General features: G+C 42.0%; 1 protein-coding gene across 4 annotated transcripts in view; it reads left to right on the forward strand.

Annotated features, from left to right (window-relative positions):
* Positions 1-22,522, forward strand: part of ERCC6L2 (ERCC excision repair 6 like 2) — a 130,021-nt gene that overhangs the window by 86,380 nt on the left and 21,119 nt on the right. For all 4 annotated transcript variants that reach the window (XM_062208551.1, XM_062208554.1, XM_062208553.1 and 1 more), the window contains 3 exons: positions 1,726-1,806; positions 3,053-4,175; positions 10,450-10,604. In XM_062208551.1, the coding sequence (XP_062064535.1) occupies positions 1,726-1,806; positions 3,053-4,175; positions 10,450-10,604 (1,359 nt within the window). The remainder of the gene's footprint in view (positions 1-1,725; positions 1,807-3,052; positions 4,176-10,449; positions 10,605-22,522) is intronic.

Genomic DNA, 22,522 nt, shown 5'->3' on the forward strand with positions numbered 1-22,522 from the left:
CCCCCACAGGATTTGCTGATGGATCAGAGGTAGGCTACGAGAACACAGGAGTTAAGGATACCCCCGAGGTATTTGACATTTACCATCCTAAAGGAGTCTCTCCAGCTTGAGGCCTGCACCTGTTGTGGCCATTTAGCTTCTGTGGAAAAGGCAAATGGCAGCACTGGGGAGGTGGCTCCCTCGTGCCATTGAAGTAATAACCTCCAGGCAGGGACCATTCGACTTCTGTCAGGAAGATTCTCACTCATTTCTCTGGATGACAGGTAGCAGTATCATGCTGTTGGTGAATCTGTGTATCCATTAGCTGGGCATTTGTAACTCTGGGGATGGTCGTATTGTTTCCCCTTGCTGTATCAACAAATGGAACCTTAAAAAGGCAAGTAGAGGGGCAGGCACTGTGGCATAATGGGCTAAGCCTCCACCTGCGGCACAAGCAACCCACATGGGTGCCAGTTCCTGTCCCAGCTGCTCCTCTTCTGATCCAGCTCTCTGCTTTTGGCCTGGGAAAGCAGTGAAACATGGCCCAAGTGCTTGGGCCCCTGCACACACATGGGAGACCAGGAAGAAGCTCCTGGCTCCTGGCTTCAGATTGGCTCAGCTCCTGCCATTGTTGCCATTTGGGGATTGAAGCAGTGGGTGGAAGCCCTTTCTCTGTGTCTCTCCTTTTCTCTGTAACTCTCTACCTTTCAAATAAATAAATTAATAAAATCTTTGAAAGAAAAAAAGAAGTCAAGGAGAATTTAATATTCTAGAATCTAGACCGTTACTGCCCTTGCTAAAAGATAAACCAAAAGCTTCAAGGTGCAGACACTTCCCCAGAGATGTGGCAAGTTGGTTCTATAATTAAGGTATTGTTTTTTTGTCTTCATGTTGGGATAGACCTTTTTGTTTGGATATCTACTACACTTTAGGGCTTGCTAAATATTCTTAATGAATATGTATAATAAATATGTTAGCTACAGGCTACAATAGCAAGTTCCAATGTTCAACATTGCCCAAGGTGTTGAAATGTTGCTAATATGTCCTTACTATAATTTTTATGTAGTAATGGTTGTTATGTATATCATTACTAGGTAAATATATAACATTTTTTCACTTCCCCTGTTCCCACCAGTGCTTTTAATGTAGTTGCTGGAATGTGTTGTTAGTTTTCTACTCTAAAACAGTAATCTTTAAGACAAGAATTAAGAGTATTTTTAAATGCCTTATAAAACTGTGCATGACTTCCTTAATCAGCAAATTGAAAAATAACATTAAGAATGCTTGGGGCCAGCACTATGGCGCAGTGGGTTAAGCTGCCATCTGCAGCACTGACATCCCATATGGGCACCAGTTCTAGTCCCAGCTACTCCACTTCCAATCCAGCTCTCTGCTAATGCAGAGAAAGCAGTGGAAGATGGCCCAAGTGCTAGGGCCCCTGTACCCATGTGGGAGACCCAGAAGAAGCTCCTGACCCCTTGTCATTGTGGCCTTTACAGGAGTGAACCAACGCATAGAAAATCTCTCTCTGTCTCTGTCTATGTCTCTGTCTCTCTCTCTCTCTCTCTCTCTGTAATTCTGACTTTCAAATAAATATATAAATCTTTAAAAAAAAAAAATGCTAAAGCAAGCTGCACTTGGTTTTCCTTTCTTAACTCCAGGATTCAACATGCCATCGCTGTTATCAGTTAGTTTTTACCCTCTGTTTTGCACAGTTATTTGCATTCTTTCTTGCTGACATTATAGAGAGAAGGCCAAGTGGAAGCAGGGATCATGACAGCTACAACGTGGTTGAAGGAGGGACCTCCAGCACACAACCTAGAAACAGTAAGTAATACTGGAATCCACTGCCTGCCACACCCAGAAAACATGCACTGTTTCCACTTCGAGTTTATTTACCCTTCCCTTCATTTTTCAATGTATAAAGAAAATGGTTTCTTAAAAAATCAAAGACTATCTATGAAACTAATCATTTAGGCTGATTTACTATTCATGTCATAAGAACAAATTCAGGAGCAATCATTAGGCATTTATATCTGCACTGGAATTGTAACACCACCACACTGTAAGTCCAAAATTAAATGCATTATGTAGATGACTAACTTAACCCAAATAAATCATTTTTTTACTAACCTGCAAATTAAATGGGAAAAACAGCCATCAATGTGTGTGTAAGATGAATAAATCCTTGCTATTTGTATCAAAGTTAGTCTCTGATTCAAATATCTGCTGCATCCTTAATCTTGTGGTCTTTTTAGTAGCTTGCCATCTTTCCTTCCATAAAAATCTGTGTTGTCATCAACAGGCCTTTATAGAGGTAGAAAATGTGGGGAAGGTTTTGTTGTTGCTGCTGGTTTTTTCTTGTTTGCTTTTAGAGATTTAACTATAAATTTATACCAGCCTGATGACTTTGGATTTGGGTTGAACATTTTCTGAGTTTAGGGAAATATAGCCATATCTAATGTTGACAGAAGAATGACTAAATACTTTCCAAGATATTTTACTAATAAAGCTTCAGTTTGGGAAACTGATTGATGTATTTAACTCTGATTCTATGAAAAAATTAAATTTATAGCAATTTGCTTTTTACTTCAAAATTTTATTTATTTCTAGTGATCAAGAGCCTATTGATGTGATTTCTGATCAGTTAGCACCATTATCTAATTGTTTGCCCCATGAATACTTGTAACTTTGTTTTGTTCTTAAAGCATGGTTGGAAGTCTGCTGGGCTACAGTAAACCCCAGTAAATCCCTACACAATGAGTTGTATGTTTCACTTTTTAAATTCACAATTGTGAATCCTGGTGTCTTAGAAGCTAACCACTCCACTCTGATTTTTTTAAAAATAATTTGACTACATTTAACTCCTACTAGTTTCAGAAAGTTATTAACTTGAAAATAGAAATGACTATACCAACTGTAACATTCAATCTTTTGTCTTTGTTTATGAAATGTATTTCTAGAAAAACATCAGCTGATCCATTTGTACCTAGATTATCTGTCCAAAGTTAATTCCCTCCACTGTGATAGACTCAGTATCGTTACCTTGACCTTTTCTAATGTTTCTGTGCAGTCTAAAGAGCCTGTCAGTCAAGAAGCCAGAGGCCCAGAGCGAGCTGCGGAGCCAGCCAAGGAGGCATGGGAGCTCTACAGCGACTTCAGTGAGGATGAGTCAGGGGGGACCTCGAGAGCAAAGACTGCAGTAAGCAAAGCATCGGATTCAAGCAAAGCTCCTGGTCCTCCAGGACAGCTTACCTTACTCCAGTGTGGCTTCTCTAAACTGCTGGAGACCAAGCGTGCAGCAGTCGAGGATAGCGATGGCAGTAGCGCCTCTGATGATGAAAGCTCTGATGAGCACGAGCAGCCCGCGAACCTTTCAGCAGAAGCCAAAGAGGCGGGTTGTCAGAGGAGCCAGGACCCCCTCGGTGCTTCACAGCATCCCAGGTTAGATGACGTCGTGAACCCAAATGAAAAGTCTACTTTTGATAAAAATGAGAAGACTTTAGCACAGAGTGTTTCTTCTGAGTCTGATGATGAGAAGAACATTAAAAACACTGCACATCATTGCATTTTACAGAATGTCACAGAATCGGAAGATAGTGATGTCATCCTTCCCACACAGTACACAGCTCAGAATAAGCCAGCCTTGGATGGATCTGAAGATTCGGAAACAGAAAGTCCTATAAAAATAAGAAACAGTGGTGGTGGTAAGACTGGTGACAGCGGAAATGGGCAGATTTCAGAAACATCAGATCCTGAGGACATGACACTGACATCTGTTATGAAAAGAAAAGGCCCTGGTGATGTCAGTGACGAATCTGATGACATTGAAATTTCCCCCAAGTCAAGAGTAAGAAAGCAAAGAGCATCAAGGCCTAGGAGAAAAAAGGAAATCAAAAGAGAACTTTACAATTCCACTAACTCCACAAAGAAAGCAACCCGACTGCGTACTGTGCGTGAGGATAGTAACTCCCAGCTTATTGATGATTTCTCATCCTCTGATGATGATTCACCTGTCAGTCCCTTCAGTTTCTCTAAACAGAGTCACAGAGCAAAAACTATGAAAGATAGAATCAGTCTCTCTTCAAAACTGCCTGGGCATTGTAAGAAAAATAGCACTTTCACACCAAGGGAACTTCCAAATGAGAATGATATCGATCAAAAGCAGATGTGCGAATCAATGGATAAATTTCTAGGTAACTACAGATACATTCTAACAACGTCATATATCTGTCTTGTGCAATCAGATGGCTCTGTAAGATTCTTGAATGTGCTACATTGAGGTACAAATAAGGGTGGGGGTGGGAGACAGGAAGAAAGACCAGGTGGGTCATGGTAAAGGACTTAGCTACCCAGGGACCCTTCCATGTGCCTCATCCAAATCACAGCCCAGTATGCTGACATCCAGTAATTATTTATCTGCACGTTCATGACTTTTATCACACAAATGAGCATCCCTAGATAGTACAGTTTAGCCTTATCCATTTTTTAAAGGTTTATTTATTTTTATTTGGAAGTCAGAGTTACAGAAAGAGAGGGAGAGACAGAGAGAGATCCTTCATCTGCTGGTTTATTCCCCAAATGGCCACAACTGCCAGGGCTGGACCGGGCCAAAGCCAGGAGCCTGGAACTCCATCCAGGTCTCCCACATGGTTGCAAAGGCCCAAGCACTTGGACCATCTTCTGCTGCTTTCCCAGGCACAGTGACAGGGAGCTGGATCAGAAGTGGAGGATCTGGGGATAGAACCGAAGCCTATATGTATGAGAGGCTGGCATTGCAGGCAGCAGCCTAACCTGTTGGGCCACAACACTGGCCCCTGCCTTATCTACTTTTAAGAATTTTTCTATAATCTTGTTTAATATTTAGGAATTCTCCATCTCTTTCATTGTCTTGTAATTTTACTCTTGAAAAACCTGTGTACTCTTGGCTCCTGGATTTGTCCTGGCCCATACCCAGCTGTTGAAGCCACTTGAGAAGTGAACCAACAAATTGAGGATCAATCTCTCTCTCTCTCTCTCTCTCTCTCTCTCTGCCTCTTTATCTCTGTAACTGCCTTTCAATTAAATAAATAAATATTTTAAAAGAGAGAAAAACCTGGACCATCTAGATAGTTTCCCTCAATCTGCATTTTGCTGATTATACTGACATGCTCTCAGTGCCATTGGACATGTTCATCTGTCCTCTGTGTGGTCCCTAGATGAGCAGTTAACACCGAGACTGGATCAGACTCAGGTTCAATTCCTTTGGATGTTTGCTCTTCAGCCTCTTTATGGTCTGAGCAGCCACTGATGCTTAATGTCTATACCTGTTTGTTTATTCAGAGTTGCAAAATGGTATTTTCTGCTTCTCTCCTTTCTTCTGCCTTAGAATGCTTTTGTCAAGAGCTTCTTCCCCTCATCTCCTGTTGCTTACCCAGCAACATATGGTTCATAGGCTTCAGTTTTTTTTTCTTATTTCAACCACTTATTTCCAGTGATTTTTTTTTTATATTCATATTATAGAATTTTCAGAGTAAAAGACTGTAAGTCTCAGGCCATTTTATCCTTTCTATGAGCCAAAATATATTGACAGATATATAAAATATATGTTATGTATATAATACTTGTTCACGCACACAGAGAACCAGAGAAAACCAGAGAAAAGTGAAATTAGAGCTGAGCTTTTATGTACGCAGCCTACATCTTGGGATGCCGGCAGTCAACGCTTCTTGAATCTTAGCATGTGTTAGTTTTTGGCCTCTCATTTGAACCTGCGCTAATCTGCATTTTCTATAGTGGTAGATATGAAACCCTGTCAACTTTTTAAGCAAATTTGCATCCGTTGATCTCATCTGGAAATAGCTCCTGGAGTCCTTCCTCCCTATATGCTTACTGAAACAACAGTGATGATGAACTCTTAAATTCTGCAATTCTGATTATTTCACATCTGTCACCATTGGTTTATTCTCCAGAATAGATGATCATAAACAATGTATATTGCCAAGCCATAACCACCAATGAACCCTAACAAAGTCTATCTATCTATCTTCGTCATCATCATCTTCAGTGTCCTAGTTCTTATTTAATGAATATTGTTCAGTTTAATCCAGTCTATGGCAGACAAACCTATGTACCTAGCACCACTCATACAGAATTGAATTTAGCAATCTCAATGAGGAAAAAAATCAGCCTAGACAAATGGATTTCTAAGATGTGGCAAAGAACAACAAATAATAATATAAAACACAATAAACATTGGCTACACTCCACTGAGATTGGTGAATGTGAAAGAGAATTTCAAAATATCACCTCTACTTTGTTTATTTCAACTTTAACCCTTCTGCTAATACTTTCTGCTATAAACATAGTCCATTTAAAATTATAATTTAAATTACTGAAAATTTTGTCTTAAATCCTTCTTCTAGTCCTAACCGAAAGTTCCCTAGAGAATATACGGCAAGATCCACAGGTATTTTTGGTTGTCCCAATTGAAAGGGAAATACTAATAGCTAATGGATAGAGACCAGTGATATTACAAACATCCCACAATGCACAGAATAGCCATCCAAAGCAAATAATTCAACGCCAAATACCCATGATGATGAGGTTGAGAAATCCTGCTCGAGGCCTCCCCTCCCCCTTTTTTTCTTAGTTTTTTTACTTTTTTAAAAATTTTTAATCGTTTTTTTAAGATGAACAAATTTCATGTATTTCATATATGCAGATTTAGGAGCATAGTGATACTTCCCACCCACCCTCCCTCCTCCTTCCTTTCTTATTCTTTTTATTTTTACAATGACCTACTTTCAGTTTGTTTTATACCCATAAGATTAACCCTGGGGCCGGCACCATGGCTTACTTGGTTAATCCTCCACCTGAGGCACCAGCATCCCATATGGGCGCCAGATTCTAGTCCCGGCTGCTCCTCTTCCAGTCCAGCTCTCTGCTGTGACCCAGGAGTGCAGTGGAGGATGGCCCAAGTGTTTGGGCCCTGCACCCGCATGGGAGACCAGGAGGAAGCACCTGGCTCCTGGCTTCAGATCAGCACAGCACCAGCCGTAACAGCGATTTGGGGAGTGAACCAACGGAAGGAAGACCTTTCTCTCTCTCTCTCTCTCTCTCTCTCTCTCACTGTCTATAACTCTACCTGTAAAATAAATAAATAAATAAATAAATTGAAAAAGATTAACCCTATACTAAGTAAAGAATTCAACAAATAGAAGAAAAAAACACTGTTCCTCAATAGTAGAGACAAGGGCTGTAAACAATCATTGAATTTCAACATGTTGTTTTTCTTTTTAATTTAATACTTTTCATTCTGAATTATTTTTCTTAAAATAGCAATACTACCACAATATGATAACTGGAAACAGGGTTCTTCTTTTTTTTTTTTTTTTAACATATACTCTCCCACCTCTTCCCATTTTAAAAATGGATGTATTTCCTCTGAATTGCAGACATTGCTTTATATACTCGTCTTCTTAGACTTCACTTCTTGGTTTACAGGTAGCTGTAAATTCAGAGCTTCCCATAAATCCTTCTGTCTGTGTTTTCTGTTATCATTTTGGTAGTCTAAAGCTTTTATTCAAGTAGATTTCTCAAGAAGTGCTCACAAGAATAAGATTCTCTGAGACTGTTGTGATAATAGTTTGTGCCCTTCTATCCTAAATGTAAGTTTTGCTGGCTATAAAATCCTTGGCTCGGACTTTCTTGAGTACCTTACATTTGTAGGTTCGATTCTTTCTGGCATGAAGTGTTATGTCTCATGCATTTTTTTTTTTTTTTCCCGCAGATGTCCAGGAGATTTTTGTCTTCTTTGCTCTCCAGTGAATTTAGTGGATTGTTTCATGGTGTAGATTATTCTGAACCAAGAGTCTCACACACACAGTATAGTTCCCACTTGATTTTATTTTTTTGTTCTGGGAAAGGTTTCTTGTGCTAGTGGTTTATTAGTTACTTGTTCTATTTCTTTGCTTTGGTTCTCTCCTTTTTATTATTTTACTTTTTTAAATAATAATACCATCTTGCATTTTAAAAAAAGATTTATGTATTTCTTTGAAAGTCAGAATTAGAGAGGGAGAGATCTTCCATCTGCTAGGCCAGGCAGAAGCCGAGCTTCATCTGGGTGGCAGGGGACCAAACATTTGGGCCACCTTCTGCTGCTTTTTCCCTGGCTGTTAGCAGGGAGCTGGTCAGAAGCGGAGCAGCCAGGGAAGCCAGCGCCCATATGAGATGCAGGCATCACAGGCAGGGACTGTACCCACTACGCCGTGACACCTGCTCCTGGTTCTCTTCTTTAGGGACTCCTGCTAGACAAGTGTTGAATCTTTGCCTGTCTTCCTTTATCACGTTCTTGCAAACCCTTTTTATCTTTTTCTTCACTTCTTTTTGCTTTTAAAAATTCCCTTCAATTTCTCTTACGGCATTATTGCTTGCATTTACGCCCTGTTATGTCTCTTCAAGTTTTGTCTTCATGTCTGAAATATTTTTTGTTAATTTCTGAGTCCTTCCTGAGTTCCATCATTCATTTCTGAGTTATTCTGATTCTGATTTGTGTTGTTGATCCATGTGTTTTTATCATTTTGTAAGATCTCCAGCCTCATTTTGAAATCAGTTACAGTTTGCAACTGTTTTGTGAGCACATTTTGCTGGCATGTTTTCATTGTAAAGATATTATTCTGTAGCTTATTCTTTTTCCTCATAATAATTTTTCGTATTTGATCCTGATATTTTTCTCTTGCACGTTTTAATATGAAATTATTTGCCCTGAACTTGTCTTTTCATGAGGCAGAGTCTAGGCAATCTTTTCTAACTCCACAGAGGTCCATATGTTTTTCTTGTGTAGTGTTCACAGCTGTGGTAGGACGTGCTCCCTGTAGACTTCTCTTTCCCTCATTCCTGTTCTTCCTCACCTGCTCATTTTGGTTTCCTGCTCAGCACTTCCTTCTCTCTGTTGGGCTCTAATGGGGATGGAAACCCTGCGGGTCAGTCTGGTGAGCTCCTCGTGGGTGCCTGGGCCAGCCCTTTCAGACCTTCTTTACTGGGAACCCCTGCACCCTCTCGGCACTGGAGAGCAAAACGCCTCCCCAGATTCAGCTGGTCCCCCAGCTGTCCGCTGAATGCCTGAGCCTGCTGTTCTCAAATCTGCCAGATGCCACCCTGTGGCTTCCTTCTTTCTCCACTCAGACCCTAATACCATCCAGAGGCTGTGGCTATATGGTGGATTAGCCCTTCTCGCTTGTATTTGAGGGCTCGTCATCTAATTTTGTTATAAATATTGTCCAAGCACTTTCAGTTTTACTCTATAATTTCATTTGAAAGTTCATCCTGATTTATATTTTGGCACCATTTTAACTGTGGACTGTATTATCGATTGGTTTGTGTGCCACAGTTAGATTTTAGGTGTGAGGAATTGTTGCAAAAACTGTTTTTCAGATAATCAGCTAAGCTGGCATTTTTGTTTTGTTTTTGCTTTTATTGTGCAAAAGGTGTCAGTAGTGCAGAGCTAATGCTATTTTGAATAATGCTTGTGGTCAAAATTAAGAAAAAATCTGAGGAAATCTTCTACCAGAGAATCTGTTGGAAGGTTTTGAAACCGAGTGCCATGCAAACTGCCTGGTTTGAGATTTTAGGAGAATGTCATCCTGGTCACCACTTAACAACATCTTGCATGACTGGCAATTTCTGGTTGAGAGGAGTTCAGAACCAAAGCAGCACAGTGTGTAAGGTCGTAACTAGGGCTCACTGCCAGAGCTGTGTGAGGGAGCTTTCACAGGCCTCGGTTCCAGCCTTCTCTTTTATGACCACAATTTAAAAATAAATTATAGGTGCCTAGAAGCAAAGCAGTAAAAAATAGAGCAATTTTTAAAACCTCTTTCAGATAAAAGCCATGCGTTAATTTTTTTCATTTCCTAAAAAGTTCCCATCTTGACATTCTCTGGGCATATACACAAAAAAGACAAAATACAAACAGTAAAACTGAGCAAAGCCAACCAAACTCAACTCCCTGGTCATAAACCCCTTGCTCCCATTCCATCTCTGCTGTAATCAGCCACATGTTTAAAGATGCAGATCAGGCCGGGGCTGCTCCTGAGATTAACAGACAACTTCTTGAAATTAACAAAGAAAACAAAGGCACAGAACTCTCACCATGACTTTCCTCTTGGCCAAAAGCCCCCTTTCAGGTCGCAATTTAAAGACTGTTGCCAGATCTCAGCAGTTCCTATATTGGTATGAGGGAAAAGTCATTTCCAAGTCATTTTTTGGTTTCTTGGTCTGTTTGCTTGTTTGTTTTCTTGAAAGAATGTTGTGATGTGAACACACAAGCTAAATGTTCTTCTTGAGGAGTAGAACTAAAGCGTAGAGCGTAGCCTGTGTTCAGTGTGATGCCATCATTTTTAGAAGTATACATGAGCCAGTTTGACTCCATTTTGTTGAAGCCGTAGGGCTTGCTAATGAGACATCACTTGATAATCTCCCATTGCCTCCTAGATGGTGTTCAGGAAGTGGCTTACATTCACTCAAACCAGAATGTGATTGGATCCAGCAAAGCTGAAAATCACATGAGTCGATGGGCAGCACGGGATGTGTTTGAGCTGAAGCAGTTTTCCCAGCTTCCTGCCAACATAGCCGTTTGCAGTTCTAAGGTAAGAAGAATGTAAGATAATATCATCCAAGTTTAATTTTTAAACTCATTGTTCCCAGAAGATACTCAATAGGATCCTCTCCAGGCACTCCCTCAAAAGCAGCTTCTAAAACCATGGTGACTTGCAAGTGTAAAAAAACAAGATGACCTCTTGGGGAACTATAGTCACTGAAGATGTTTTGATTAAAAGACAGATCTCTGTCTGCAAGGGTCCTTCAAAAAGCTCATGGAATGTACAAGACAAGCTTATTTTTAGCAGAAGTTTTAGAAATGCGTGCATGTTTTTTCGCAGTACACGTGTGCGTGGTCTTTTTGAGACCTGCTGCTACGGTTTGCCTCACGATTCCCCTCGGGAGAATCTGCCTGTGCCCTTCAAGAAGAGGGGACTGAGGGACTCCAGCAGTTAAACCAGAACCCAGATGAATTCTGCTCGTGTGGAAAAAGGAAAGGGTACGATTAGATTTCACCCCAAATTTTCATTTAAAATGAGGAGATACACAAAACAGAAACCTCATATAGAATTTACATATTTAACAAGCGGTTTTTATAATGTTAAAAAAAAAGTAAGTACTTCTTGTAGGCTCTTTCCACTGAAAATTGCTGCGTGTATGTGAGAAGCTTTGTATAATTGTGATAATATTTGTTTATACATAATCACTTTGATCAAGGATTTCAAAAACATTTTCTTATTGTTGGCTTGGCCTTTACTGTTTCCTTGGAGCTGAGTATCTGAGGAGTAATTCACTGCCAGTGTGTTGCTAGCAGTTAAGAGATGTGCAGTGTGCACGCAGGGATCATCCTTATTCCCTCCTGCTGTACCACTTTGAAGAATGGAGGGAAGCAAACGTTCTCCCAGTCTGTCAGGCTGTTTGTTTGCACCTCACATTGTTCAAGAAAGGATTCAAATGGTGTTAGCAATAAAACCAGAGTACTGAATGAAATTCGGACCAGAGAAAATATAAAGTGGAGGGCTGAGACTGGGAGATAATTAGAATGCAGATACATAGGACATAATGGTCTACCCAGATATTTTATTAAAATAACAAACTCAATTGAATTTCCTTTTGGACAAAACAAAGGACAGCAACAGTCTATTTAATGGCTCTCAACTGGTGTGTTTAGAAATGTGTGTGGGCAGTTTGGGTGGCCACATTGACTGAGTACCCAATTGGCATTGCTGTCAGAGCGCCAGGGATACGGAGTGCCTGCCCTGCACAGGGGCAGGGTGGGGAAGTGGGGCAGTCTCACATGCAAAGAATTGTTCTGCACAAAATGGCCTCATGTGCTGCTGAGAAACGCTGAGCTAAACGGTTGACCTTAAAGAGAAAAAAACACCAGTTCTTCTAAGTGGAGCAAAGCTTTCCTAGCGCTTAATTTGAAGGAAACTCATCATCTGAAGTTTTAATGGAAGCCCTGAATGATCTAGTGAACAAGCAGTTGTCTTATAAAATCCTTGGAGTAAATGTAATAACAGACTGAAAGGCTGTGCTTGCTAGCATAGTTCAGTGTACTCTAAAGGCACAGTGCCAAAGTGCAAGTCATGGAAGCATTTTTTCATGACCCAAGTATGCCGCTTTCTGATGTTCTCAGTTGAGCTAGGAATAGACCGGCTCCCAGCCAGCCTGTAGACAGCATCTCCACGGCTGGGCCGCCTGCAGGAGCCACCTGAAGATGCAGGCGGGTATGTGTTGGGTTTTCCAGAAATTCGCTTTGCTAGAATAAAGGGTATATCAGAATCATTTTCTCAATTTTTGTAAAAGGATGTTTAACAGACACATAAAAATTATATGTATGAGGTGCCGATTTTGATCCACATATACATTATATAATGTCCAATTAGAGTAATATATCTATCTCTTCAAACATTAACATTTATTTATGGTAAAAATATTTTTTTAAATTGTATCTCTTAGCTTGTTTTTCTGATGACAAAAATATGTAGTACATTAGCATTAATATCTATTAACTAATAATATATTATTATACTATATGTCATATAGTATAATAATAATAATTCCTCCAGAAATGACCTGAGAAGCCACACCTAGGTACAGAAGTCATAAATAGGCCCTTTGCAAGCTTCCTAGGGCAAGTTATAAAAATGAAAGTGCTGGCAATATAATTTGCCACTGTTTTCAGGCCCAGTTTTAGAGGTGGACGACACAGTCTCATCAGTCTCACAGAGGCTTTCTGCGTGAGGTAGGCCTCCCTGCCTGCATCCCTGCAAAGGGGTCCTCAGATGCCGGCCAGGCTGTGTATCTGCCCATCACACATCCGACTTCGTTGACTCTTTCTAGGGAGTAGGAAGAAATGTGTTGTTGAATGACTCACTTTTGGTGGCCATAAAAAAATCCAAGGAAGTTTTAAAAGTCACAAAGCCAAAGATCCAATCCTATGCCACGAGAGTTCGCGGGCCGGAATGACCCACATCCACTCACACATTCCAGTGGCTCACTTTCGTAAGTGCGTACTTAATGCAGGGAGATTCCAGTGCAGCGTTTCAAAGCCATCTAGAATTCCTGAGAATGAGGTGTCCACAGTCCTTATTCAGTCACGTCTGGTCAGCATCACTGAAGCACCGTCATCTGTGGTCGCTTTTGTCACTCACTGAGAGATTTTGTCATGGTGGGTGGCAATGGTGAATTTGCTGTTTTGAAAAAAAAAAGTTAATAGCTATGGGAAGAAAAGAGAGTGAAAGAGGGGGAAGGGAAATGAAGCAAGAACAAAAGAGACTTAGTCACAGTGTCAGAGAATACCTGCAAACCTCTTGCTCCTAAAGTCTCCAAAGAATCCAGACCTCCCACCTACAGTACAGTAGCTTTCATCCGGGGCTCAGATCCAGAATCTTTTGATTACTGAGAATTCTGCAGAGCGCTTCGTGTCTGTCGTCAAGGTTTTATTAAATCACTTGTGTTTGAAAAGACGGTGTGTGTGCGTGTGCACATGCAGGGGTGAGGGGGGAGGTGTGTGTGTGTGTCTGCAGCCAGCTGCATTTGGGATGCCTCATTCTTTAAGAAAATAAAACAAATACTATTTGTTTGTATGAAGCCAACACAGGGACAGCAATGGCCACGATATACCAGTATTTCACTTTCTGAGGAATGCTGTACGTTGAGACCAAGTTAGAGCTTTTGACTAAATCACAAAAGAGTATGTATACTAAATGGAAAACTTAGGAGGGAAAGAAAATGGATCCCACAATCCTACATAAGCTCCAGTAGCCTTTCTCAGGGCTTTTTGATGCAATTATTGCTAAACAAAATGGCACAGTCTGTGAACCTACTTTTCAAATTCAACCATCTATTAAGAAAAGGCCTAAAACACAATATGTTGTCCATGTTTCCTTTGGTTTCTTATAGTTTCTTCTTTTATAAATTAATTTCCACTTACAGAATACATTTTATAATGCTCTCGATTAAAATGTAGCTCTCCTAAAATCTCTATTCCTTTGTCATTTGATAAGACAAGCTAAATTTTAAGGTTTTAATGTGCAAGAAAGGAACAAGAACTCATTTGCCTTCCATTGTACTTAGATATTTTTAAACTTTTTGACTACCCTTCATTTTAAAAGATACGATGTCTGGTAACAGGAGGGAGAACCTGTGTGATGGAGGTTTAGCCCCAGCCCAAAAAGAAACATTTTAAGCATGTGAAGGCACGAACAATACCTGTAAGAGAGTTCATTTGTCCTTTTAATGTGTGGAAGTATGTCACAGAACTTCACTGTACATGTTTGTGATGTGGTGCCTCCTCTTTTCAGTCAACTGTGTGTTTTCAACTTCAGTTTACTTAAAGTTTTCTGAAAAGAAGTGTACAAAGACAGCATTCAATTAAGGATTACTCACCATGGCAACTGAGATGTGCTGACTGAAGGATGAGGATGTATTCTCCCCTCAGTTTCCTGCCAGCTGTCATAGCCAACCTCTGCTGCCTGAATCCAAGCCAACACATAGACTGTGACCAGCTCTCAGAAACTATATCTGTATTTGTATAAATTGGTACAAGTATCAGACCATACAAGAAGACTTAATCCCCTGAATTGGATGACAGACACTTGGCGCTCTTGCCACTGTTTGACAGAGAAATAACAGGTTGCTTTGTAGTCCAACCTGGGTTACTAGGAAGCCCTCCTTTCTGGTGCTGCAGAGTGGTGTAAATGAGAGGAGTGAGCGTGCAGTCAGCCCCGGCTGGGCGGTGGCGTGGGGGAGCGCCTTGGCCGTAGCCAGGGCAGTGGGAGCAGCGCGCAGGGTACTGTAAGTAGAAAAGGTTGTGTGAGCAAGAGCTCCTCCTTAGCATTCGTGTGAGGTTGGCATTTTGTAGGTTATTTAAAGAAGGGCTTCGTGCGCTGCAGTGGCTTTGGCTCCAGTGTGTTTGCATAGCTTTGGGAGCCAGCAAGGAGGGACAGACTGTTTACAGAGAGCAGACTGGGGAGGGCGAGCCTCCCATTATCCTGGTTTTCAGGGTAGTGAATGGACTGATGGCTTGAAGTGACTGTTCACAACTGACTGGCTTATGAAGTAGTCCAGTAGGTAAGGTTGATGGTTTTGGCATGTAACGGAATTAACCCTTACTGGGTGGGATTTTTTTTCCTGGTCTTATCATTTACCTTCCTCTGGTCGGATTTTAGTGTTACGGTGTTTGCATCAGAAAGTTGTTCTTTCAACTAATTTTGGTATTAATTGTATGTGCAAATGGGTGAAATCATGTGACTAGTGTTGGCATGAAAAAGGGTTATGTTCTAGCCCACAATGAGGGTTGATTGTAGTGGGATTCTGTTTCAGAAAGATAGTGTATCATTTGAGTAAAGCAACCCGTTACCTGGTCGAAGGGAGGAGACCCAGTGTTAACTATGACACATACGCCCCATCCTCTCCCAGCTGGAGGCTGTGTGCAGCTGTAGCTGCCTTCCTCCTGGTGCTGTTGCCAGGACTCAGGGCGTAATGTAGCAAATGACCCGATGTATACAAAACATATTCAGCCCCTTGCAACAAAAGCATTGAAATGACTGAAAATACCATTTTTATCACTGTAATTACAATTAATGCTTGCCACCAAGGATGATGGGTAAAACTCCTGTGAGTCTGTACAATGATCTGCTACTGTTTTTGTTGCTAATAACACCAATAATAGAGTGTTTTAGAATAGCTTGAAAGATATGAGACCCAGTCCTCTAATTTTATAGGCGAGGGACTTGCCTTGAGTTGTGACTGATTTCTCATGAAGAATATTGGGGGGGGGGGGGTGAATGTAGTTGAAAGGTATTATAAACTAATTTAACAATGAACCAGATTGACAGAAACAATCTCTGCTTATTAGAAAGTACTTTGATTCTGACTCTTCTGCTACCTGGTCATTGTTGCAGTTACATGCATGGTGGGGAACATCCAGCCCACCAGCCATATAAGGCCTGCAAAATTATTTACTCGGACCCTGGCAAAGCAACTGCTGGCAGGACTCAAAATTCAGTTAATCTATAGCAGGCTAACTTTTTTTTTTTTAAGATTTATTTACTTACTTGAAAGTCAGAGTTACACAGAGAAAGAAGGAGAGACAGAGAGAGACGTCTTCCATCCGCTGGTTCACTCCCCAGATGGCCGCAACGGCTGGAGCTGTGCGGCCAGGAGCTGAAGCCGGGAGCCAGGAGCTTCTTCCAGGACTTGGGCCATCTTCTGCTGCTTTCCCAGGCAGTAGCAGAGAGCTGGATTTGAAGTGGAGCAGCCCGTACTCCAACCGGCGACCATATGGGATGCCACCACTGCAGGCGACAGCTTTACCCGCTACACCACAGCTCCAGCCACAAGCTAAATTTTAAGTTGATAATTTTGTATGGCCTGGGAATGATGTTATAAATATCCAGTGGTCTTTGGCAGAAAAAAGGTCCTCAGCCCTAGCATAGGGGACTTAGTTTCTTTAGCAATGTCTCTGTAGAATTATTAGAGGATTCTAAGTACTAAATACTATTTCTTCGATAATGTCTTCTAGGTAACAGTATAATAGTTTGGAACTCTGTAAGGCCTCATTAAGCTGTGACTGACTCTGCCTAGTGATTTAAAGAATGTTAAGCACTTAGCAGCCCTTTGCAAATTATTTGTTATCCCTCTGTGAAAACTATGGTATCAGCTGGGTGTGCTCCCTTCATGGGAACACCTATAGCTTTGTCATCTGAAAACCCTACCTCTGCGCATATGAATTCTGAATTTTTATAAGGTGAATGAAGTAAAGTCATGAGATTAGAGACACACAGCATTTCAGAATTTGGTGGATCGATGGAGACTATCTCACCCGAACATCACAGAATTTTGAAAACAAGAGAGGAAGTAACCTCCCTCTGGCCTCCAGCTCAACAGTGACAATCAGCTTAGGTCCTGTCATCTTTCTGTCACTCTCTCTTAGGTCCTGTCATCTTTCTGTCACTCTCTCTTCTCTCGTGTCTTTCCATCATCCCCTCTAATCTCCATTTTGTTTTGGAGATTTCAATTGTACTTTCCCAATATGACAAATCAGTCTTATAATTTTCCAATACAACCTGTCTATGAAGAATTATGTTCACTTCAGCAGTTACATAAAAAACTCAGATGAATTGACTTTCTTTCCCTTTAAAAAAAGAATATAGTTTTTATTATTTTTTATTTATTTTTTTTTGACAGGCAGAGTGGACAGAGAGAGAGAGAGAGAGAGAGACAGAGAGAAAGGTCTTCCTTTTGCCGTTGGTTCACCCTCCAATGGCCGCTGCGGCCGGCACACCGCGCTGATCCGATGGCAGGAGCCAGATGCTTCTCCTGGTCTCCCATGGGGTGCAGGGCCCAAGGACTTGGGCCATTCTCCACTGCACTCCCTGGCCACAGCAGAGAGCTGGCCTGGAAGAGGGGCAACCGGGACAGAATCCGGCGCCCCGACCTGGACTAGAACCCAGTGTGCCGGCGCCGCAAGGTGGAGGATTAGCCTAGTGAGCCGCGGCGCCGGCCAGAATATAGTTTTTAGATAAACACTATCTCAAGTGAAGAAATTCAGTGAGACTATTATCAATATCTCTTCTACCAAAGACATTTTGGCAAAGGCATGCTTTTTTTTCTCTTTAGTTTGTGATTTTTCTCTGCCTAGAATAACCTTCAACCTTATATTCTCATCCCTCAAGTCTCCAGATCTCTATGCCTTTCAAGATCCATCTCTTTTTTTTTTCTTAAAGATTTATTTATTTATTTAAAAGAGTGAGAAGGAGAGGTAGAAAAAGAGAGAGGTCTTCCATCCGCTGGTTCACTCCCCAATTGGCCGCCAACAGCCAGAGCTGTGCTGATCCGAAGCCAGGAGCCAGGAGCTTCTCCCAAGTCTCCCGTGTGGGTGCAAGGGCCCAAGGAGTTAAGCCACCTTTTATTGTTTTCCCAGGCCATAGCAGAGAGCTGGATCGGAAGTGAAGCAATGTGCAACTTGAACCGTTGCCCATATGGGATGCTGGCAGTGGAGGCAGTGGCTTTACCCACTAAGCCACAGCACTGGCCCCTAAGGTCCATCTCTTCTACCAAGTCTGCCCGAGTTCCTTCCTCTCACCCCCTTTCTGCTTCACCCAATAGTATTGTATATGGCCTGTTCTTAAAATATGACTTTCAGATTTTTATTATAATTATGTAAGTACATATTTCCTCTTTTTTTTTTTCTAACTCTGAACTTTAAATGGTAGGATATATCTCTGGTTCATCTTTGTTAATCTAAAATAATACCTTATATATAGTTGATAGTTTTTTAAATAAGCACTTTTAAAATAAATTTAGGTTTTTGATTGTCAGGGTACAGTGAATCCCACCACTGTGTTCTGAGAATTTTTAAGTGAATTATCTTTTCCATGAAAACTTTCATAGTTTTTCTGGAAATCCTGTGGAGGTGGTGTTGATCAGAGCTACTGCTGAGTATATTTAATCAGCCAGAGGAAAGGAACCTCCCTGATCTGCGTGAGAAGTGTTCTCAGGTCTGCCTGGCGTTTCTGGTCTTTAATGGGTTTACTCAGCCTACGCCTCCAACCGTATCACCTGCTGGCTGATCCTGCACTCCAGCTGGACCCCATCAAGTTCCGTTTCCTCCATGAAGCAGGTCTTCAGGGATCATTCTATTCAAGCCTCCTTTAGCACCCTTTCTCCACGCCAGACATTGTAGCTGTGTCCACTCCAGTATTGTTACTTACTTTATGTCTTTTTATTCCTCCCTCATGTATATTACAGGCTACTCAAGGCCCAGAGCTGTTGTGTTCACTTATGTAAACACCAGTGCTTACCAGTGAGTAACACAGAGGAGAATTCAGAAGATGTTTGTTGACACATCTTATGTGAAAGTACAAATAAGCTTTTTCTCCTTTTCTGCACCTTCAGTGAGTGCACCTGACTCTTCCTCATCCTGTTTTCTCATGAGACTTTAAGAATCAAGAAATTCCTAGCCAAAAAAATCATCCCATTCCCCAGTGGATTTAGGTGAAAACTGATAATAAAATCAGATATAACTGCCAAAGAAAACACTGGAGAATTGCACTTGAGGGCACACACATTTGTGCTGTAGCAAAGTGACTGTCTTCTTAGCCAAGCTGAAGCCACCACTGTCTAGACAGCTGGACATGTTTGATTGGGGGTGTGACTAGTGGGCTGGTTCAGTAATAACTATGTGACATGTACAGGGAGAAGGTATAACGTAAGTTAAGCAGATCCCCACAACCATTTTCACCAGCATAGGCTCCTCAGCTCTTCAGGCAATGGATTTTTGTTTTTTGGTTTTTTTTTTTGACAGGCAGAGTTATACAGTGAGAGAGAGAGACAGAGAGAAAGGTCTTCCTTTTCGCCGTTGGTTCACCCCTCAACGGCCGCCACACTGCAGCCAGCGCACCGCGCTGATCCGAAGGCAGGAGCCAGGTGTTTCTCCTGGTCTCCCATGCGGGTGCAGGGCCCAAGGACCTGGGCCATTCTCCACTGCACTCCCGGGCCACAGCAGAGAGCTGGACAGGAAGAGGAGTGACTGGGACAGAACCGGCGCCCTGAACAGGACTAGAACCCGGGGTGCCAGCACCGACAGGCGGAGGATTAGTCTAGTGAGCCACAGCGCTGGCTCAGGCCCCGGGTTTAATGCTGACGTGGTATACTAGAGATAACGTAGAGATACCAGTCAGGTGTGAGCAGCTCAGATGTGGCATTCTTCACCTTCACTCAGTTTTGTCATCTGTCGGCCATATTGCTGGTATAGCAAACCCACTCAAGAAGGGAAAACATGGAGAATCATGTCAGAAAGATATCCCCACCCATTTACATTCTCATCTGCCGTGGCACCGTGTGGGTCTGTCAGAGTTCTGGGAAATGTTTTACTGTGCTCTTTCCAGGGCGTACTAGAAGCAACTCTGTCCCTGGCCTTCTTTTCTAGGCCCATTCCCAGCCACTCGCTCATTCAGGATTACTGACATGGACTGCATCCTGGGCGCTGTACTGTGCTGGACAATGAGGCTACAAAGATGAACAGGCTCTTCCTAGACAGCTGTCGGCTTGCGAGCTGTTCTCCAGACACACTGTCAGCCTTGCGTGTCTTTTCTCCTTTGGTTCTTTCATTTAAAATTTCTTTTCACTTACATCTGCCAGTCAGATTCCAAACCCTTTTGTCATTTGTAACAGCTCTTTCTCAATACTTTGTCAAAGCAGTGTAAATTTCTTCCTCATTTTTATTTGTGTGTGTGTGCGTGTGTATCTGCTATAGCACTTGACATGCTGTATTGTGCAACACTGTGTGTATGCCCACAGGCTGCGCTCAGCTGTAAGACGTAGAAGAGCCATGTGAAAGAGCTCTGACAGGTCAGAGTCTGGGAGGAGGCGTCTCCGAGCTGGTGCTGCGGCCCAGGAAGGCGTTCAGCTTCAGGCTCTGTCATCTTTGGCCTGGCCATCCTTAGTCAGTTACCTCGTCCTGCGTGGGCCCGGCGCCTCGTGTCACAGGATTGCTGCTACAGCTCAGGAGCTCATGTTCTCGTACAGGTGCGTCCGAGACATTGGCTACAGAAGGCTGTCCTATTGCACATGAAGTCAAGAATGCCTCAGCAGCAGGCACTTGTTGTTACCTTATTCACAAAAACTTTTGGTAAATGTCTTCCCAAAATTAATTTTCCTTGAGTTTCATTTGGTACAAGTTAACATTTATCCAACAAGCATTTATTGAGAGCCCGTAGGATATATGACTCAGGTCAGGACTTAATTAATATTTATTTATATATATATATATATACACACACACATATATATATACACATACATATATATACACATACATACATACATACATGGTTGGGGCCAGTACTGTGGCATGGTAGATAAAGCTGCCACCTGCAGTGCCAGCATCCTATATAAGCACCGGTTTGAGTCCTGGCTGCTCCACTTCCCATCCAGCTCTCTGCTATGGCCTGGGAAAGCAGTAGAAGATGGCCCAAGTCTTGGGCCCCTGCACCCGCATGGGAGACCTGGAAGAAGCTCCTGGCTCCTGGCTTCGGATCAGCACAACTCGTGTGCGCTCACTCTCTCGCGCTCTCTCTCTCTCTCTTTCTCTGCCTCTGCCTCTGCCTCTCTGTAACTCTGCCTTTCAAACAAATAAATAAATCTTTTAAAAAATATACATGGATACACAGATCAGAAGAATGTATGACCCAGTTAAATAAATAAGATCTAAATAATCAAAATAAGATTTCATTTGTCAGCTTATTGTTACTATTACAAATACCAGAAGCAGGCTAACTTTATAAAGAAAATAAGCATATTCTTACTCATGTTTCTGGAGGTTCACAGTCCAAGATCAGGTGGTCCCCATTGGTTCGGCCTTTGTTAGTGGTGTTCTTGCTGGTACAGTCTCACAGTAGCACAAGGCAAGAGACAGGGAGCTTGTGTGTCTGTGTCTGTGTTTTCCCTGTCTGTCCACCATGGTATAGGCCACCAAGTGCAGTCATGGAGGCTCCACCCCAACAACACAATCCAGTCTAATTATATAATAGAGCTATCACATGAGGAGCTAAGGTAATAATGCAAAAAAAATAAATAAATAAAGTATGCAAGGGAAGTGTCATGAAGGTGAACTGCCGAGCAAGGGTAAGATGATGATGGGCAGAGGCAAGTTTGAGGAAATTTGGGGCCAGGAATGAATGTGATGATGTGTCTGGCAGCTGGTGAGAAGACCGGGTTATGTTGGACAACAGGGGGCAGTGGATGCTGCACAGGGGATTGGGAACAGATCCTAAAGGGCCTTACATTTAGGGAAATAATTGATTAAAATGCTAAACTGACCTAAGCAGGTGGAGATGGTTAGTGTTTGTACTCTGACAGGCAACTCTCAAGATGTGACAAGTTATCTAACCATTATGATGAAGCAAGCCAAGAGCCAGGGCTGAGCAGGTGGGTGTAATCATTACTCTGAACCAAAAGACTACTCTGTTCTTAGTGAATAAGGAGGCAACTTGTGTGTGAGCGACGCCCAAAGCCTCCTGTGATCATCCTGGTCAGATTTTCCAGCATGGAGGGATCGAGAATGTTCTAAATGATGACGTGCCAGTTTATCATACATGAGTTAGCACCTCCCACATGTGGCCCATGTACCCCTGCCATCTCTTATACTCTTCCAGGGAGTCTGCAGAGTCAGAACTGTGTTCACAATAATATTGAGTTCTTTGTTCACCTGTTGACATTTGCACTAGTGGTGCAAAAGTCACGGCAGAGAAACTTGCTGGCATTGGCCCTAAATTGTACTAGGTTATTAGATTCTCTGGCACCACATACTTGGAGGCAAAGGAAACTGGTTTCTCCAGTGAATATCCTTGATGAAGCAGTAAAAACAGTTAATCAAATCTCAGCCCTTTAGTTTTTGTATTCTGTATGATGACATGAAAAATAGGCATAGAGCACTTGCACAGTTGTCTCAGTTGCA

The sequence above is a fragment of the Lepus europaeus genome, chromosome 12, assembly GCF_033115175.1.
Source record: "Lepus europaeus isolate LE1 chromosome 12, mLepTim1.pri, whole genome shotgun sequence".
NCBI classification, from domain to species: Eukaryota; Metazoa; Chordata; class Mammalia; order Lagomorpha; family Leporidae; genus Lepus; species Lepus europaeus.